The sequence below is a fragment of the Seriola aureovittata genome, chromosome 2 (assembly GCF_021018895.1).
Source record: "Seriola aureovittata isolate HTS-2021-v1 ecotype China chromosome 2, ASM2101889v1, whole genome shotgun sequence".
Taxonomy (NCBI): domain Eukaryota; kingdom Metazoa; phylum Chordata; class Actinopteri; order Carangiformes; family Carangidae; genus Seriola; species Seriola aureovittata.
This window is the reverse complement of record NC_079365.1, coordinates 25272015-25292587: the sequence shown is the minus strand read 5'-3', so window position 1 is coordinate 25292587 and position 20573 is coordinate 25272015. Positions and strand designations below refer to the sequence as shown.

Sequence of the window (20573 nt, the reverse complement as noted above, 5' to 3'; positions counted from 1 at the left end):
CTGTAAACACACTCCTCTGTCGTATCGGTCCCATTGACTCACTGCCGCTAAGAGGCAATAGGTGCTCTGGGGGGTGTTTGTTGTGTGAAAGCTTGTGTGAAAGTGTGTGTGTGTGTGTGTGTGTGTGTGTTGAGTATGTCTTTCCATTAGTCTGTAATCAGAGAGGATTCCTTCACAATTAGCAGCTGTGATAATAACAAAGGTAGAAGAGGATTGAAAGGTGGAAAGACTATTATTTTACTGAGTTTGCTATGCAATACAAAAGTTGCTAACAGCATGCAGCATACATAACCAGTGTCAGCTGGTTATCCTAAAATTACAAAGTGGATTGCCTTAAAAATGGAAAAGAAAAACTTAGAAGACGAGTCGCTAATTCGTTGTTCAATGACACGTTTATGGAAGCCCTCAAGGCAAGTGGGAAAAAGAATTTGTCAGGATCTTTTTTTTTTGTGTTTGTTTTTGTAATTTTCATTTCAGCCACAAGAGACTGAAGTGCATTTTACAGTTTTTCTCAGTCGCTTTGGTACATTTCTCGAATCATCCTCGACATTTGCAAAACAGCAAGTGAATTTCTCAAAACAATTCGTACAAATAGCAAAACACCATGGATTACCTGCAAAAGCCAGTCTCTTGCTCAAAATCCTTAGTTCATCTCTCAAAAGTAAATATCTGTGTCAATGAACATGTCACTGCCATCAGATGACAAGTCCTTGTGTTATTGTGTACGGATAAGACAGTCAAATTGCTTAGTCGTGTTGTCAATATAACAGTTTACTCTGGAGGGATGTTCTGATGTAAACTATGGCTAAAGTTTTGATGACACTTATTGTAAATTGTAAGTTACACCTTAGTGTATTGATTGCAAGAGACTGGACAAGATTCACATTTACGCTTTTACTGTTTGTACTGTAATTTGTTGACAGACCATGTCATTGTGATACAGAAAGGCCTCTTCTGCCTCTTCCTCTGTTTTGCCTCCCAACTCCTCCTCCACGCAGCCTCACTCCTCTTCCTCTTCTTCTTCTCTCTGGCTGTTGACCCCGTCCAATTCCTTGTTCTTCCATTGTCAGACATTGTAACATTGTGTTGTGCTCCGGCTATATATATATATATATATATATATATATATATATATATATATTATATATATATATATATACTTGCCAGTTGGTTCATGAGATGCACCTTTGAGAATTTCAGAAAACTGGTTGATCATTTGTTGATCTAATGCTTCACACATTTCCCTTCGTTAGAGAAAGTCAAGATTCACCTGGGAGCAATTTACCAATTCAGGACAGATTTAGAAAAATAAGTCAAATGGAAATGTATAGAGATATGTTTGACATATTATGACAACTTGTTCAACCATTTTGCATGTAAAGACTTATGCGATGAACTAATGCCTAAATGTTGTGGGGGGTGAGACTATTCACAGAGACCCATTATAATACATTTTGATCAACATGACATAAGCAATTGATAATGTAGGAAACAGCAGAGAATTGAACATAATCATTTGCATGATGAACCAAAGCATTTGCAACTTGTTCAAAGAAATGAAAAACTGCTTTTTTGATTTGCACAAGTGACACAATGATGTGAAGATTGAACAAGTAGTTTTGAGAATTTCAATTCTGATCTGAGAAATGTACCAAAGCGACAGAGAAAAACTGTAAATAGGACTAAATGTATTCATCTTTTTTTTCTTTTTTTTCCCAGTTGATTTTTAAGTTCTCCATATACTCGAAACACAGGGTACATATATTGTGTGTCATACATTATTGTCATGTCTTTCTTTTGGCTAGAGATGTATTTCAATTGGCAAAGTCTTTCAGCCAGAGAGGCTTCAGGAAGTCAGGTGCGATGCGATAAAACGCTACAAACCCACATACTGAGCAGATCACAGTGGATGAATGGGTTAAACACAGGACTTTCACCTCGGAGACTTGGGATCAAATCTGGATAAATTTATTGACTTATTTAACTTTTTATTTTCATTTTGTCACAACCTTTTGTGGCTGAAATAAATATTCCAAAAAAACCAAAACACTTCCTTAGCAAACAATATTTACGTACTATAACAAATCCTGACAAAAAGGGAAGATTTTTTTCTCTTGCCTCTCGTGGCTCCCGTACATTTTCTTGTGGAGAAGCCAGATCTAACCAGCACCTGTTCCGTGAGGAGTGAGTTAATGTGTGGTGTTCACACTTAATTTAGCTCTTCTGGTGGTCATGGTGCAGTCAGCCAAAGCTGTCTGTTGCATGTTGGGAGGAAACCTCACTGATGTGTGGATAATGTTCACAGGCAAAGTTTGGTTTTCACACTTGTACTGCACAAAAGCCGGAAGGAGGTGGTCGGCGTGGATCAGGGGGTTATGGTTAAGTTTTGGTTCTCAAAATACTGAGATTGCAATTTTGGTTAAATATAGGAAAAGTGAAAATGTCCTGTCTTGTCATTCTTGACCTGTCGATCTGTTCCTAGTGCTTTGAGTTGTCTATAAACAAATGAGTCATACCTAAATTGGCACAAGAGCATGTTTTTGGGGAAAACAAATGAAATGTGAATGTTTTCTGTCTTCTACATTCAATATGAATATAGGGTTAATAAACTGTCACAGTCAGAAAACATCTAAGCTAAGCTCAGACCTCATACATGCACAGTAGGATAGGTTGTAAATGTGAGATATATTAACTTAACATTCATTTCTGAGAGGGCACAAAAGGTTCACAGGTTGGAGAATATGTGTGGGGCCTGCTGTGAACAAACCAATGTAGATAACATGATACTCAAACCTGCATACAAACTGATCAACACACTAAATGTGTATGTGTGCCTCCTGCATGTTAAAATCAGACCTAACCTGTGCCTAAATAGGTTTACCCTGATCAGGCCATTTTGTGATGAGCCACCTGGTCTCAGTGTCGCGTCCATCAGGTGGAATAATTTCCTGTTAACCTGCTCCAACAAGCCACCTGAACACTACCAGACACAGGATGCAAATTGTAGGATTAGATGCTAGAGTGCATTTGAATCTAGTTTGGAATAAAACCAGGCGTGCTACTGTCCATACCCAAAAATCTATAAACACTCACAGACTAACTGCTTGACATTTCATTTTCAACAAGCAGGGCAGCATGCTCTCAAATTCCAATTATTTCTGGAGTTCAGCTGTCAGAAAGATTTATTAGTTTTCTCTCGTCTTATTATCAGTAAGCTAACTGCAAATAAGTAAAAGTAAGATTGTGGACGGGCTAAAATATTTAATGTGGGTTTAATTTGTCTTTTATAAGATAAACAGAAGTGGAAGAAATTAAAGGTAATAAACTGAAAGTGAAGTGGAACTGCTGAGCTGGTCTCTAAAGCAGGACTCACATTATAAGTGCTGTATTTGCAGCAGTGCTCCAACTTCACTCTGCCAAAGTGAAAAAAAAAAATCTATTTTTAATCATGTTACCAGTTCATCTGATTTGGTGTTGGAGCTGCAGTGTGTTGGTACGGGACCAAACTACAGGAGCTGCAGGTGAAAATTAGTTCTCTAACTCAGTGTGAGTTAATTTAACTGGTCAGACCCTGATGAACAAACTAAAAGATCTGAGGATGCCGAGGTGTGTGTCTCCTCTGTAACATTACAATCTGCAGAAGCCAGACAAATTCAGACAATGTCTGTGGGTAACCACAGCGTAGTCCATTAATGGGTCTCTAGTCGGTAAAGGTACCTCGTGGTGTGTGTCACCGTTTCTTACCAAAATGCATTGCTTGTCCTTGAAGCTTAATAAATTTGCTGAGTTTACTCTCTCCCTCATAAAACACATAGTAGCAGGTTTTTAGACTAATCCAAAAACCTGCACTGTTAGCATCCATGTTTTCTAGCTGGCAGTCTTGCATCCAAGCATGTGTGGAAAGTCCCAACCTCTCTCAGGAAACAGAAACTCAATTCATTTGAGTCATGTTGTACGTATCAAAATGTTGCTGGGCGATTGTCTTGAAACTTGATTTTTTTCCCGCTGAATATTGAGGATTAGATAGATGCGTATTGTAGCCAAAGTTTGTCTTGATTGACAGGTGTCTAAGCCTATCACAGTCAACTTTCATGGTTGCTGCTTTTTCACTTCACCTCACCCCAGGTCCATCCGGACTCTAACCCTTTCGCCCAAAGCTGGTTTATTTGGCTCCAGCACCTGTCCAGATGGCAATGAGTGTAAATGTAAACCCCAGGCTTCAACTGGTCCCTTCATAAATCTGTGTGTGATGTTACAGATACTGTGTCTGTGCTCATAACATCCCAGTTGCGTCAGCTGTCTGAGACTGTACAGAATTAGAGCCTCCCGTTAAGATCTCACCCAGCTCTGGCTGTCAGTACAAAGGCAGTCACAGCAAAACATTTCCCTCACATGCAAGTCTCTGCCAGATAAGCAAGAATTGATCTCTTTGCATGAAACCAAGCATTTTACTAATTTGACTGACTGCACTGGAACAGAGTTCAAAGCAGAGCTGTGATTTGCGACTGCTTCCTCACGAGAGAGAGGAGGCCAGTTCTGTTGGCAGTAAGATGAGCTACTGATTGCATTGCTTGTATCGCTCTCCACGGGCCTCTCAGATGGAGATGGAGAGAATTACTGAACAACAGCCCGCCGAAAGTACAAGAAGATTACTGAGCAGAGCACATTAAGACAGACCACACAAACAGCATTACTCACCTCCCAGGTAGCAGGATGACAGCAAGTGGGCGAGACGAGACAGAGAGCGTAAAGAGACTTCATTTGCTCTCTGTCTCCAGATCCAAATTGGTATTATAAATTGCAGTGTGTTTATAGTTTCTAAAATTATCACTGAATGTGTCTGCAAGAATGTAGCCAGACAACACATACAGTGCATGCTATTATAATTACACATGAATGCAACCCAAAATTTTGTTGAATCAGCATCCAATATGTTACTTGTTTGATTTATTTTGGTAAAGAAAGCGTACGCGGTTTGAATCCCTGCATGATATTAAAGGGGAAAGAGGGTTGTATGGTGCAGTAAGGTCCACACAGGAATGAAGCACAGCGAAATTGGCAAAATATTTTGGAAACGTAGCGACTACTTGCACGGCTAGTGGGAGAACTGTTGTAGCTGGCAAACTATTGGCTAACACACTAGCCAGTCAGGAATATGTTCGCTAATTATAATGTAAATTAGCTCCCTGACCTTCTTTCTATCTAGTCTGTAGCCTGCTGTTTACTTCTGGCATTTTGTTCTTGGGATTTTACATCATTTCGTTCAATAAAAAGTCATAGTACAAGGGGAAAAAGCTCTCTAAGCTAACTAGCTTGTAAACTGACTGCTAGTCAGCTTGTTAGTTCGGTTCTAAAAGGACAGTAAGTTCACAGAGTTTAACCAAAAGCGGTAGCCCTGTTGGTGGCATTGAGTCCTGTCTCACTGTCTGTAAACCATTCCTCTTTTGTGGAGTAGTTCAACTCTGGCAGAGGAGGTTAAATAAAGCTGGACTGTGTGACAAATCTAATGAGTTACGATAGCTTTCTCTGCTGCTACCTCTGTTTCCTCAAAGGTCAGCACTGTCAGGATGGCTAGCCATTGGTCCGCAGCGTGAGTTTGCATGTCAGAGTTCAGCAAAGTTTAATAAAAAAAAAATTAGCACAGATTTACTTTACCCTATAGGCAAACCCACTGACTCCTGCATTTGCACTGAAAGAACCAATTTTGCTGCTAAACTTCTGTGTTTTAAATTCCGTCTGATGGAAAGCATTCATCGGTATGTGTTATTTGAAATTTCCCAGCAGTATGCAGCTGCATTTTGTGCATCATGGGGAACCCTGTTGTGCGTGGCCCTCGGCAGGCTAATCCTTAACACGGCCAAGGCGTCCAGTTAAAGCACTGTAGATCCAAGCTTTTCGATTCCAGGAGTTACTCTAATTGACCACCTCTGACTGCCAAGGCAAAGCTTGGGGAGCTCGTTGGCAGTAGCCCAAGTGAGCCATCCTGCACATCTTAGTGTTCATGTGATGCAAAAATGGCTAATGATTTTTGTCTTTGCCCTTTTTCCAGAATGCGGAAGAGGGACCTACAGAGCATGTGCAGAAGGGCGCTGCTGCTGACCATCTGTATGGTGTCTCTCTGGGGACAACTGACCAGTGCATCGTCACACAGAAGCCACATAGGTACAACACTGCACATGTTACTCATTGTTATTTTTTCAGGGATTAGTGGTTGAGCATGGTACTTTCATTCATAAAGGATTTTTCATTCATAATATACATAATATACACACATACATACCAAAGTGTGCTATTGGCTGATCAACAGTTTCTACTGTGGAAACTGCAGAATAAAGAAATGTGCTGGTATAATTTTATTTATTTATGTTTCCTCTATTGTGGCCATTGCTCATGAAAACTGAAAAAAAAAGGTTGATCCAGGAAACAGTTTTTAATGTTTTTTTTTTCTTCTTTGTTTTTAATGGGAGCTTTTGAGGAACAGGAGAACAGACAGCAGTGGCATCAGACTGTGGCAAATACACCAGCAGGATAGAAATTTCATGGGCATTAATGGCATTCAGAAGAAAAGCAAACAAATACACTTTCTCACATATTTGGACATTATCTTTACTCTGTGTCTTGCTGAATAATAGACTTTGTTGATGAAGACAGTGCATTGCTCATTGACTTTCTCTGCACACTGGTTGTGGATTTCCCAGAGATTTAAACCAACAACCTCTCAGTTATGATTGTATGTGGAGTCAAACACACTATCTCCTGTTAACTGCTTTTAAAGAAGGAAGATGCAGCCTGGAAACATTTTTAGAGCCATTTAATTTCACCTTCAACAGTAAAAAAAAAAATCTAGATTAAGCATCAAAATGCATCATAACAAATATCATATAATAACTTGTACTGTATGAGTAAATTATAACATCACGTTATTATTTCACTTACTGCATCCTGATGAACTAGTACAGCATATACAGTATGTCACAACTGACTCTTCACGGTGCAGGTCAGTCTCATGTGCTGGCCACACTTCACCTCACTTGCTTTGCAAAAAGAAACTGTTATAATTGGCTGAGCTTTCTTGCTCTCTGCTCACCAGCAAGGTAAAGATGTGTTGTAAGGCTTTGTTTTTCTTTTTTTGCACAAGGGAATTCAACGATGTAGCAGTAACGCAAGTCAAGCATCACAGGGAAAAAAGCGATACCGGTACAGCGGAGACTCTTACAGATAGGCAAGCACAAGATAAAAAACCACGCAGAGCTGAAGAACTAAATAACCCCCCACCCCCACGGACCAGACACACCTTTTCATGAACCAAGTAGTAACAGATTTCTCTTAAATCTAGGGCCTGTCCTGTCTAATGATTTTGTGGTGCTTGTCTTTCCTGGGCTGACAGTCTCTCTCCTGCATCTTGCTGCACTCTGCCTGGACATCATCTTCACCTTTCTGCTCTCCTTCCTGGCTGAAGAAGTATCAGGATTATTCCTTTTGAACTGACACGAAACATCAAATCTGCAGTAGCCTATAGAGGAAAAAAATATCTAAACATCACTTTTATGATAATCTTCAAAATGTTTACCATTTACTTCCAATGACACACTCCAGTGACAAAGCACAGTCTTTTATTTTCCTTCCTCAATATGCTGTCTCGAACTCACACACAGAGAACCCTGCAACTGGATTAATAGAAAGGAAAATATATTATTATGATAACTAAATAGAAGTACAGAATTAAAATGTCTACGAAAGCTTTCCTTGCAAAAGCAGTTATTAAAAGCTTCTCCACAATACACACAAACTCCTCATCGTCACATGTTGACCAAGGTGATTAATAAGACAACATAAACGAAAACATCCTAGGATTATCCGCAAGAAAAGGTAGATCCAACGGCTGGTAGTCAAGCTAGCATCCAGAGACAGTACCCTCCTGTGGCCACAAGAGGGCAGTAAATTACAAGATGAATGCAAACAGGAAATAACAGATCCATTATAGGACAGAACGCTGTTGTGAGATGGAAAGGGAGATATCGTTCCACCTCAGTATTGTTCAGATCGATGTCTGTTTTTAGCTTTAACTGGTCAAGCACTGTTTGCCTTCCTTGTCCTGACGCTACACCACTGCAGTACAGTAGGTGTGTGCATGCATCGCTGTGTGTGTGTGTATGTGTGTGTGTGTGAGTTTGTGGCAGGGGACAAGACCTTTCAGAAGCTATTTCCCTTAATGGAGAGATGGCCTGATCCCTGGGCGTAACGGTAGAAACTGTGACTACACATTGAAATAATGAGTCTTATTCCACTGGAGGACAAACAGCACACAATGGCTGGAGGGAAACATCTCCATGTTAGCTGAAAAAAAAAAAAAAAAAACATGACCAGCAAGAGACTTAGATAGGGGCATCAAAATCCAGGGCCATGACAGGATACACTACATGGGGAGAAGATACACATTAGATGAAACAAAATGGATTATTGCATGTGCCTTGTTGAGGTGTGTTTCAATTTAGGACAGAAGAAGACAAAGCTGTGACAGCAGTTAACTCTATTTCGAGTTTTTACTTCACCAGCAATGAATTATGTTGTATGTGTAAGTATTGCATTATTGTTACATTTCTTTCTTCATTAGCCAGGGGGCCCAACTCCATTTAATTTTCTTTTGTTATGTCCAAAATCCACATGAATTATACTCAAAACATGGTATGCTTGGTATTTTTCTGTTCGAACATTGTTGTTCCACGATACAGTGTACAAAGAACAGTTTATGAAAGTTCCTTTCTTGTTCCTTTCCAACGTGACTCTGGCAGGTCAATAAATAAATGTTAAGTGTAGAAGAACCAGACTTGCCTGCGCAGAGCTCTGACCTCAGACTCATCCAACACCTTGGAGATGAACTGCAACCCCCGACTGCAAGCCAAGACCTTTTCGCTTAGCATCAGTGTACGACCTCACTAACACTCCTCTGGGTGAATGAGAGAAAATCCATCCAGTCACGTTCCAAACCTTCCCCACAAGAATGGAGACTCTTGTTGCAGCGTATGAACTGATTTTTGGGATGAGGTGTCCAGCAAGTCACGTGTAACACAAGTATGATGTTCGGACGTCCACATACTTTTGACCATGTAGCATCATTCACGGAGGATCTCATATTTACTTTTCACCTCCTCATGTGATCATCTAATCAATGTATTTAATAGCTATTTACTGAATGTATTTGATGAGTAAGCTGTGGACTGACAGTACAGAAGCAAATCCCAAATGTTTGACTGAAAATATGCTGGATAAACCATTTAATCTTCAGGCTTACATCACTCTCTCTTTGGTTTTGCATTTGTCCCACTCTTGTGGTTTGTGCGCTTATTCCTGTGATTTATTAGGGGAGAGAGAGAGAGAGCGATAGAGAGAGAGAGAGAGAGAGAGAGAGAGAGAGAGAGAGAGAGAGAGAGAGAGAGAGAGAGAGAGAGCAGGCCAACAAAAGCACCATGGCCCCATTCTCCCCGGGCGGCACTGACACTAAGGTAATCACGCTGCCTGTCCCTGAGCTACGGAGGTCACGTCAAGGTGGGCCCAATAAACAAACCTCTTTAGCCCTTCTGTTTATTGAGGTGGGGGCTTCACTGAAGCAATTGAACCTTTCACCATAGCCTGACTGGAGCACGCTGGGCTTACAGCCTGCACACATAACCCCTGTAATAAGACCACTGCATCCCCCAGAGCACCATCTACATTCATTAGCTAGTCATGAAAGAGTGGAGAGTGGGAGAGAGAGAGGGTGCGAGAGGGGAGCGGTCCGGAGAGACTGAGTGCGATTACAAGTACCTTTCGGCCCTACAATTTGTTTTGGTCCCGTCGATAGGATTTAGACTGATGATGTGACCAGGTCAAATGGGAGCCTCATTGCTCAGCTATTTAGATACTTGTGTCCTTTTTTTGCTCTTCTTAGTAACTCACTCTGTCTCATTTAAAAAACAGTAATCAAGCTCTCTGTGGTTTGTTGGTCAGTGTCTGCGAGGGCAAATGCTGAAATGTGGTAGAGAGGAAAACAGGCGTGAAAAACACATTTCCCACTGAGGCTGTGTGATGCAACGTGGCAGCAGCTCCCTCTTCTTGAGATAAAAACGCTGTAAGCAGTGCCGTTTACAGGTCGTAAACTCTCTTACATTTTTAAATATAAGGAATTAAGCCACATGGCTCATGAATAGCTCCACAAATTGGAATCAAAATGACTTTGGAGCTCAGGTTTACGCTGGGTTTAAATCAAGGTCCTGTTCTATATTCACATGCACACAAGGGGCAATGCTGCCTTATTAATAAGATGAAACTGTGCACTTGCTCTCATTTGAATTCAGTTGAATATTTCCATATTTGCTTATGTTAGAGACTTTCTAAAAAACTGTGTGATGCACTCTAATGGCTCATTCTCAGGCTGATTTTAATGCTTTAGGGGATTTTTTTGTATTCTATGTAAATTGGCTTTAACTTTTTTCCCCTCTTCATTTCCAATGTTTCATATTAGGAACAAACTGATTCTCCGGAGCCCAAATTAATGGCAGAATCCAAAAGAAAGGTTTTTTTTTTCCTCCCTACTGTCCCAGTCTGATTATTTTTGTAGAAAAGATATATTAAGATGTGTCACATTAATAAGAATTGTGAAGTAAAATTTGCTTACTAGATACATTAGAGTTGTTTCCCTGTGCCAGCCTGGAGGGATAAAGGGCTGTGAGGATGCAGGGCGAGCTTTTCATGCTTTTTTTTTTTTTTTTTTTAGTGTTTAAGGGATTCAATTACCTTTGGAATTCAAAATAACATCATTTGTTATAGTCCAACTTCGAATAGCTCTGGAGTAGATTAAGTCATTGTGTCCCGAACAATGGGAACTTTTGTTTTTCACCATACCAGTAAATAAATATTAAAAGGAAATTGCTAGATTAATAAATAAAAGAAGTTATTTTTATACTGCATTGTTGTCTCTTTATACTTAACCGATTTCTGCTTCCGTCTGTATTCAACTATATCGCCCCAAAGCTGACACAATGTAGGAGAACAATCCCAGACAAGTCAAAAATATAACTGAAGACATCAATAAATAATATTGCTCGTTGAATAATTGAAATGGAGTGCAAAAAGAATATAAATCTCTCTTCCATTGTGGTACTTGATGAAGATGAATAGCACTTGAAGATGAAGATAATCTTATTAAGGTAGTATTGAAATATCCCTGCTTTTAATTTGTCCATCATGCACCTGCTGCCAACATGGTGAGTGCGACGCTGTGTGTAACTTTGTATTATGTGTCTTGTTTGTTTAGTGTGTCACTGTGCGTGTTTGTTTAATTGTGACCCGGCAAGGCTGCAGATGAGAATTAGCCTTAAGCTAACTCTGGTAAAATACATCAAAGTTGTAATATGTCTGTGTAACATTGTACACAGTCCCCTTCAATAAATAAATGAAAACATACCAGGCTCAAAGATGGCACCCACTCACTTGAATGAAAATTGCTCACCGAGCGCATGAGTCAAAAAGTTTTCTGGCTCCCATTTGTGGTTTGTTTCCAATGTTGCGTGGCCCACTTCTGCACACGTCCACAGTGTTCCCCCTGCAGGCTTAACCCCGCACGTGCTCCCACTAAACTTTACATTGTGACGAAATAATGCAAATAAAACTCACTTTTCAAGGCACTGGGAGTGACATAATAAACATAAAACATTCATGGATTAAACATTTAGAAAAGAGTGATAAGTTTAAGAAATGGTTTAACAAATGTCTCTTTTATAATGGTGCTCTATGTGGAAAATGCTTTTTGCTCCAGCACGAGTGAGTGTCGGTACCGTAGCCGCTTCTCTTAAGACGTCAGTACTCTGGGCGTGCATGGGCACAGCCATCTCATTATCATATCAGCATGAGAAAAACTGGAAATGTGGGGACAAAAATAGAAAATACTGGGTGTGAATTGTGTGCTAATACCAAAAAAAAAAGAAAGAAAGAAAAGAAAAGAAAACCCACAGAGTTAAAAAATAATTTGTTAGTAAGAAAAAAATTTTTTATTGCATTTATTCAATCATAGGTGGTAAAATGAAAAGTATATTTTATAAAGCTTCATATTTCCCTTTATACTTTATATTTTAATTATGTAACTAATTATATTATTTATTGATGTTTTTTCAATATATTTGGTCAGTTTTGGGCCTCCCTTTTTTTCTACTTTGTAAAATAATTATCAAGTATCAATCAGGAGACATTATCACAGCGAGATAAAGAAAGGGACCAGGAGTGAGCAGGAGAGCAGCGAGGACAAATTATTCCTGACTATAAAAAAAACCATTGGTTTTACTGCCTCTGTTTCACAGGTCAGTTAGTGCCTCGTTTTTTTTAAACGATCTACACAAATTAAGGCAGAAGAATCCAAATGAATAAACATTTTGTGGGTTTTCGATCTGAACCAACAGCACCCACATTTTCTACCTCATCATTTCTCATCAGGAGCTTGGGTTCCTGTGGTTCAGTGGCCCATAAGGAGGCCTGTGGTGCAGTACATACTGTATCTGGAGCTCTGTTGTTGTGTGATAACATACATCTGCCTGCACACTCCACACACAGCAGGTCAGCGTGGAACCCTTGCCCAGGGAAAGCATGACATTATACCAAACAGCGGCAGAGCAGGTCACCCCCACCCCGGGGATGTGTGGGGGATGCTGCTGCGGAGCATTCGTCCTGACATTTGGAGAGCAGGTGGACGACACAATGGTGGACGGAGATAGCGAGTAGAGGGAGATTGAGATGGAGATGCGGGGCTGTTTGAGATGCACTGTGGGGATGACAGGGGTCAGTCCGCCCCATCTCCCAGTGGCAGCTACTGAGATTAGAAAACCATCAAACGTCTTCTGCTATACGCACCTGAATGGCAGCTGTATAGATGAGCCATGAGTGGCTACGTGTGGCCTTGGTTGTATCCTTTGTGTGTGCGGTTATGTTGCCAACAGAGAGGAGCAAGGGGATTGTGTATGTGTTGAGAGAATATCAATAGTTTTATTCACATGCTCGGAGGAAATTAAAGCTCATTCCTCGGCTTGTTCTTTTTATCATGTCTATTGTCACAGTGATAAAAACACTCTTTTCATACATCTGCTTTAAGTTGTGTACAACTTATCTTTTAAATTGTGACTGTCATTTTTATCTGTAATGATAACATTACAACATCAAGTAACTTTCCAAGATCTACAGGAATGTGTCGACAAAAGACGTTTAACAAACCCTCATTTCAGGTTTCAAGTTATTTGGAAAAAAAAAATGAAGGAACAAACTTCATTGTTTAACTTTGACCTAATGTGCAGAGGCTCAAATTATACCTTCCGTGTCCAACTAGTCATAAGGGTCCAAGTGACATACAGTAAATTTCATGATCTGCCCTTGTCTGCAAGTGTGCAGCTCAAACTTTATGACCATGTGGATTGTTTGTGTGAACCGTTCCGGCTGACTGCACATGTGAAAACAGGTCTGCGGATGTCCAGTGTTGCTTTGTCAGGGCCCTTATTGAAGTTGTGCTAAAGCTTTCCTGTGTAATAAGGTATTTTCACTAAGATTTTGATGCACCCACTTTCAGTTTTACCTCTAAATAAGGTGATTTAGCTCAGGGGATCCCAAACACTACTGTTGGTTTTTTTTTGGGGGGGGGGGGTTTCCTCTTTGATTTGACTGTCTAAGGACAGAGGATGTCATATGCTGTACAAATCGTTAAGCTACTTGTGATTCGTGATAAAATTTGACTTGACTGGATTTGACACTATCAAGTCCCCCTTCATCGTGGCATGCTACCGTGGAGTTATTACAATACAGTAATGGCTGTGCTGGTGCTGTGGATCCACAAAAGACACGCTAAGTCCAAAAGTGTTGCTCTGTAGCAATCCTGGAAGTGTCTACAGTGTGTTTGTCTTTATGGTCTCTTTACCTCAGTAGGTTTGGTCTGTTTCCATTCATTCTCTCATCACATGGAGGGGTAGAAAGCAGGCATATAAAAAAACGATGCTTTATTTCTAGCTGTGTATTTTGACTCCTCTTTGTTTTCATCAACTGTCAATCACTAAATTTGCAAAAATTCAACTTAATCTCTGTGTCTGTACTCTGCCTACATAATGCTCATTTCACATCTGATCAGTGTTTTCAAGCAAACACTGTCTGGAACAATAATTTAGAGTTAAATCTGCCTGTGTGTTTGTACTTTGTCAGAATCAGATACGCCAGCATACTTCCATCTCCATTCCCTCTTTAATTACAGCTCAAATGTAAACCCGTTTTCCCTCGCCACATTATGATTTACCTCTAGCTATTTTGAAACTCAAAAGAAAATTTTTGCATTTTGATAGAAATCGAAGGAGAGCCCGGTGATAACGATTTGAGCTGATGAATGCAATTAGTGGAGAAGTGCTAACAGCATGGTGGTAATTGGGTCTTACGAACTAAAAGCCTGCCCGTACCCAGCAATTAGAGCAACCTCCTTTAAAGTTAGTCAATTGTATTGCTGTTAATGGTCTATGCTTGGTTGAAGCTTAGCGCGAGGAGGTACAGTCGCCTTTCAAATGGGCCACGGCTCCATTTTTTATCACAGGGTTTCTGAGCTCTGTTGAAATTTTAATGTGCAGAAGAATTTTTGAGGTGATTAATTTGTTAGTGGTGGTGATTCACTGCTCCACAGACTGTGTTATATGAGAGGCCGTTTGATTCATGCTGCTATGTAACATTAACTTTTAAATTAGTAACTTATTACAGTTTATGTATCATAAAGAGGAATAGTGCCATGGTTCAGCCTTCAAACATATTGTTGCCAGACACTGGTATTGTTGCTAATATTAAAGAGAGTGGGAAGCTGCACACTCATAACTCTGACACACTTCTTTAATTTTCAGTCACATTAATTAATGTTTTGACACATATTGCCTTCTTCAGGATAAAAAGCCACTGAAACAACTGACACAAGTAGAATTAGTAGTAGTAGAGTCCAGGACATGTGTGCGACAGCTGAATCAAATGAATGAGCTCACAGCTCTTTAATCTCTAATCCTTTATATTGAACATTTACTTTTTGCACATTTACTAATATTTGCAATATTTTTTTACTCTTTGTTTATTTGACCATGACTATTGTGTAGCACAAATGTACCTTCTTTTCTAGACCAAGTGCTTGATTTGGATGCAAACATTCAATATATGTGTTTTTCTAGTTTGTCTTTGCTGGTCCTATAATGTGGACATGTTGACTATCACTGACCTCATGTTGATGCCCTTGAGCTTATTAATACAAATCACTTCCCCTATGTCACTCAGACAATTTGTAGTTTGCATTTTTCTTTACAAAGACCTGATCCAGGAATTTTAAGATGTCTAACTCCTTCCCATATTCTCATATGAGTAATTTAAGAGTCGTATAAGAGTCTAAACGGACGACACGTGTCAACAGTTTGGTTTCAGATCGGATTTAGTGGGACTTCAGATGAAGTGTGGCTGGGCTCATTTACATCTGGAGTCTTACTAAATACCCCACTAAAATAAAAGAAAGTGTTACTGTTGCAAAATTCTGTTCTGTTCATATTGAATGAGCCACTGTAGGCTATAAAAATAGTGCATGTTTATGCTTAAGTCGAGTTGTGTTACACTAAACGCTCTACAAATGGTTGGAGTGGTGTTTTCTCGAGTGGCACGCACACAGTGTATGTCTATGGAGTGGATCCACAGTTGGCAGGGACGTCTGAGTCATGAAAGACAGAGAGGCCGACAGGTGCAGCCGTACCTGGAGAAGCCTGAGACGTGTTCGCGTTAGAGCCAGTCGCATGGACGAAGAACACAGTAAAGGATTTCCATGCACTGAAATCTGGAAGAAAGGTTTTTCAATTCAAAGGACATACTCACATATAGAAGTGCTACTTGCTTTAACTCTAATTGTAAGCAAGCGTGTCAGAGTCCAACATATAACATTTTCATATAAGGCAGGTGACCAAGAGGAAATGGGTCTAAACCGATGGTCTGAGCAGATACTCTGGTAGTTTGATGCGTTTACGAGTTCGGTCTTAACCACAGACTGAACTGAACTGCCCCTGTCTTATCAAACCTGTTTGATATTTACAACCTGATGTCTGGATGATTCCTGTTGTGCGAGGGGATTACAGACTTCAAAGACCAACATCCACCTGCTGAGTTTATAGTGAGTTCAAGCGAAAAAAAAATCACATATAAAAGTTTGAAAGACACAAAAAGATGTACATTTCTCTACAGGCTCCTTGTTTCAAAAACTGAAATGGTGGTTGATCAACAATGAATCAGTCCTGAAAAGTGTGAATAAACCCTCAGAGTGCCTGTAGTCAAGTTATGTTAAATCAATTCATTTATAAAGCACAAAAAATATTTAGCAATGTAAAATATTTACAAATGTCCATAATACTGTTAAGTTAAAACTGCAGTAATTGATTTCTTGGCCTCTTTGGAGCAATGGAAACAAGCTGTGAATACAACACTCACATTATTATCACCTTTTAAGCTGATATGTCGAACTTTAGCTATCTAAACAGCCAACGCACACATTAGCGTTAATTAGGAGTAATGTTTCTGGTGACCTGTTGAATTTATTATTTTTTTCTTTCTTTTTTTTTTATTGCTGAAATATTGTGACAAATCAAATGATAAACATATAAAATGACATAGTAGACAAGTGCTAACATATAGCATATTGATATAATAGTATGACAAGTTATAGAAAAAACAAACAGACACACAAGACAAGTGCATATATGTAATATCAATAATGTATAATATCAATATATAATCTAATAATCTAATATAATATAATGTCAGTAATGGGTAAATGGGCATTATGGTACAGACAATATTATGAAACTAATACTGATGTATGTGGTGAGGCGAGGCAGCGAGCGAAGATTATAGGTTAGATTAAGTGTTGGTTAAGTGTGGCTAGGGTGTGTGTGTGTGTGTGTGTGTGTGTGTGTTTGTGTTGTAGCAGTAGTGTCTTTATAATAGTAATTACTAAGTAGTATGATAGCAATGTAGTTATAATAATAACCAAGTTCTATATTCACTCTACTTTTAGCTTGTTTTTAGTCTCAACTCCTGACCAGTATTTAAGATTCAAGATTCCTCTATTGACTCCACTCATAACAAGCAGCAATTAAAAATAGAAAAGAGCTGAAACTAAACTAATTTAAAGTATATAAGATACTGTTTATAAATAGAACATACAATGTCTATATTTGCTGTAACCTGTCCTACAAAAACAATGCTATAGATTGTTATAATATAGAGATTCAGTATAGTGGTATAGTGGTCGTAGTGCAGTCAGACCTCTGTAAATGTAATTATAAGTATCGTAGTACAGGTAGCCACACTGGTCCCAAACAGTCAGTGTTTGGCAGTGTTGAGTTCTCGTGTGGCTCCGGGGTAGGAGCTGTACTGCAGGTCTGTTAGTCCGTAATATGATGGACCTGAAGTGTCTACAAGAGGGCGGCAGGTCAAACAGTTGATGTCCAGTGTGTTGGCTGCTCGGCTGAGACTGCGAGAGCTGAATAAGTCCTCCAAAGAAGGCAGTCAGCAGTCGATGATCTTCTGGGTGGTATTGATGACCCTCTGAAGGGCTCTCCAGTCCGCTGCTGAGCATCTGCCGCACCACGCAGAGATGCAGTACGTCAGCACAGTGTTGATGGAGCAGCGGTAGTAGGGCACCAGCGGCTTCTCCTGCAGCTTGTTTTTCCTGGGGGATCCTCAGGAAGTATCCGCTGCTGTGCCATTCATTATGTTCAACAGCTAGTTGCCAACTTTTTCTTTCCGCTGTTTGGTGCTGAGCTGGTAGTGTAAAGTGGGTTTTTAAAGATTTTTAACTAGAAGCAGCTGCCTGCTGCTGCTGAAAACACTATAAGAGCAGTCAGAGTGAACCAAACCAGTCACTTGCAGGCCCAAAACCCGAAACGGGGAGCCACAAGATGCTAATATGCGGCGTAGCTGCTTGAAGTAATTACATTTTCATTTTCTCATTTCTGGTGTTTGGTATCGTTTAAATATATACAGTCTAATCAAAAGTAGAATATTCTACAGCTTGCTCTGACACATAAAATGTTTGTCATGATCAACTTACAGTCATCTTGGGGATTTTCTTTTTCCTTCTGGGGGATGGTTGTTGTAGCGGTGAAGGCTTTCCAACTGCTCGACATCTGTCTCTAAACTGGCACATAGTATTCTTTCAAGATGTCTGCGAACATGTCAGGAAAGTTTAATGTCCTCTCTAAACGCTAATTCCCTGCACTTACTATTACAGATTTGCAGCCCCCCAATCGTAAATTTAACACATTTGCCTTAACAACTGTCCCCTGAAACCTCTTTTCCATGCAGTTTGATAATTTAAATCCTAACAGACATTTATGAGTGTTCATCTGTATTCAGGCAATGTTGGGAAGGATGTAGGAGGGAAACTCGTCAGCCATTCAGCCTTGGGTAGTTTCCTCTTTTCTTTTAAAGTTATGCTACGCTATGGCCTGGTAGTTATTCACTAGAGGCTGGATCCTGACTGAATAAAGTGAAATATAAGCTTCTAAAATGCAGTCTATCAATTGCTTGCCTCCGTCTTCCGGCTGCGCTCCATGACTTTCCGCCTTCTGGCTCACATCTCCCCAGGAATGAAGTGCAGCGCCGAGTGTCCACATCGGACCATAAAAACAGCAACCGAGGCTGAGCATCAAGTTTATGTGAATGGACTGGAGCATAAAATGTAATGGGTGGAACCATTGGAGTTCTCCTGAAATGGCTTTTTTAAAAGGTTTGTCGACATATTTTTCAGCAAGATGGTCTATTAAAAAGAGGAACATTTATATTGAGCTGTCAGTGGGTGGACAGGTCAGATGCTCCTTTAATAGTGTCCTCAGGCGTCCCGCAATTCAACAGGGGATCAGTGCCGGTGGCTGCCTCACCACTAACGAGATAATATTGTTTTCCAGGGCGAGGTTTGATTTAGAGCAACTGCTTAAATATACCTCTCAGTTAGCAGCATTGCTAATGTAATTACATGACAGTTTGATTTAGAGGAGAACGATCTCTGATCCTCAGCTACGAGCAATTTTAAGCAAAACCATTCTTCTTATTTTCAGACTCCGCTTCTTGCTCTACTTTTAACACAGTCTGTCGTCTCCTCCATCTAATGAAGACGGATCTGTCTGCCGTTCAGATCATTGTGGTTCTGTCATTGTTGCAGAAATGTACAGTTTAACTGGGGACCCTCATCCCCTTTTAGTTGAACCAATCCTGTGTTTCATGACACCATGCCTGTCAGTCAGCCCTGAAAGGCATCAGTGGAATATGCTCAAGATGAAAAACATGGGAATCCAGTTGGAGAGCAGAGATGTCAGCCGTTTAGAGCAGATATGACATCTGCTTGACAGATAACCAGCATGTGTGCGTGTCAGATGAGAGACCAGAGACAGGAGTAGGGGATCTCCAGCTTCTCTTTTGTCTGCCTCTGTGGAGCCCAACACAGACATGGTGAATCTGGGCACGGAGACATATTGATGAAGCCCTCAGAAAATCCAGTTCCAGGCATGCTATAACATTATCTAGGTTATTGTAAACCACTGATCTTAATTATATAACAAAGCAAAGTTGAATACAATTCACCCTAAATGAATGAAATGAAAACTAAATTAAATGTATATCAGAACCTCTGGATTCTCCATCCGTTTAAAGCCACGGCAAGAAGTTTTGGGCTCTTGTTGAGTTCCTGCCCCTGTGATCATACAGTTAAACATTCGCTATGACAACCTTGTCATATGTTCATACACAGCTACTTTGCATTAGGAAATATGTTTTGTGGGATTATGTTAAACAAGGAAAAGCTTTACCGAACATATTTGCCAAACCGTCACTCCCAGAACCATCTTGATTTTGTTCCCATATGTGTTCATGGCAACCAAAACATTTTTACAGTTATGTTTTGGCAACTCAAAGCATTCAATTAAGGGAAAGATTTTGACAATGTTTATTATTCAATATTTACTTAAAACTATGACCTTTCCCTAATATTACAGATATTTTGTAGAGTTTTTTTTAAGGTCATGCTTTGATTCAGTTTTTTTTGTGCCAAAATGTTTCTTTGTATATCCTTGAGGTGTATAACAAGCCATTGTCAGGAATGTGTTGTGCTCTGCCCATGTGCTTGTGTATGTCCTTGTGAGCATGACCAGAAATATGAGCAAGGTAGAAATAAAACAGGGACCTGCCCATCAAAACATTTGTCCATAGTGCGACTTGTTTTAGCCACTATAACAGGATGCAGGACATATTGGCTTCCTGGGTCAGTGTCCTATGTTTCATATGTCCAGTCTTCCAACCTGACGTCCTCCCTTTAAGGTTTTTCAAACGTCAAGGGTCAGAACAACTTTGCCAGTAAACCTAATTATATCACCAAAACCAAAAAGCTATTCTGTTAAAAAATTTGAAGAAGAAAGAGTTGGGCATGAGCGCTTTTGTGCTTTCAGACAGAAAGACTTCCCCTCAGCCATTGATGAGCTTGACCCAGGTGTTTGTTCCGAAAAGAGATGTTTGGA

At 39.9% G+C, this 20573-nt stretch overlaps 1 protein-coding gene across 1 annotated transcript in view; it reads left to right on the top strand.

Annotated features, from left to right (window-relative positions):
* The window catches only part of tafa3a (TAFA chemokine like family member 3a), a 94038-nt gene that overhangs the window by 50912 nt on the left and 22553 nt on the right, over positions 1–20573 (top strand). Inside the window, exon 2 of the mRNA XM_056364915.1 lies at positions 6050–6162. Within this exon, the coding sequence (XP_056220890.1) occupies positions 6051–6162 (112 nt within the window). The 5' untranslated portion in view covers position 6050. The remainder of the gene's footprint in view (positions 1–6049; positions 6163–20573) is intronic.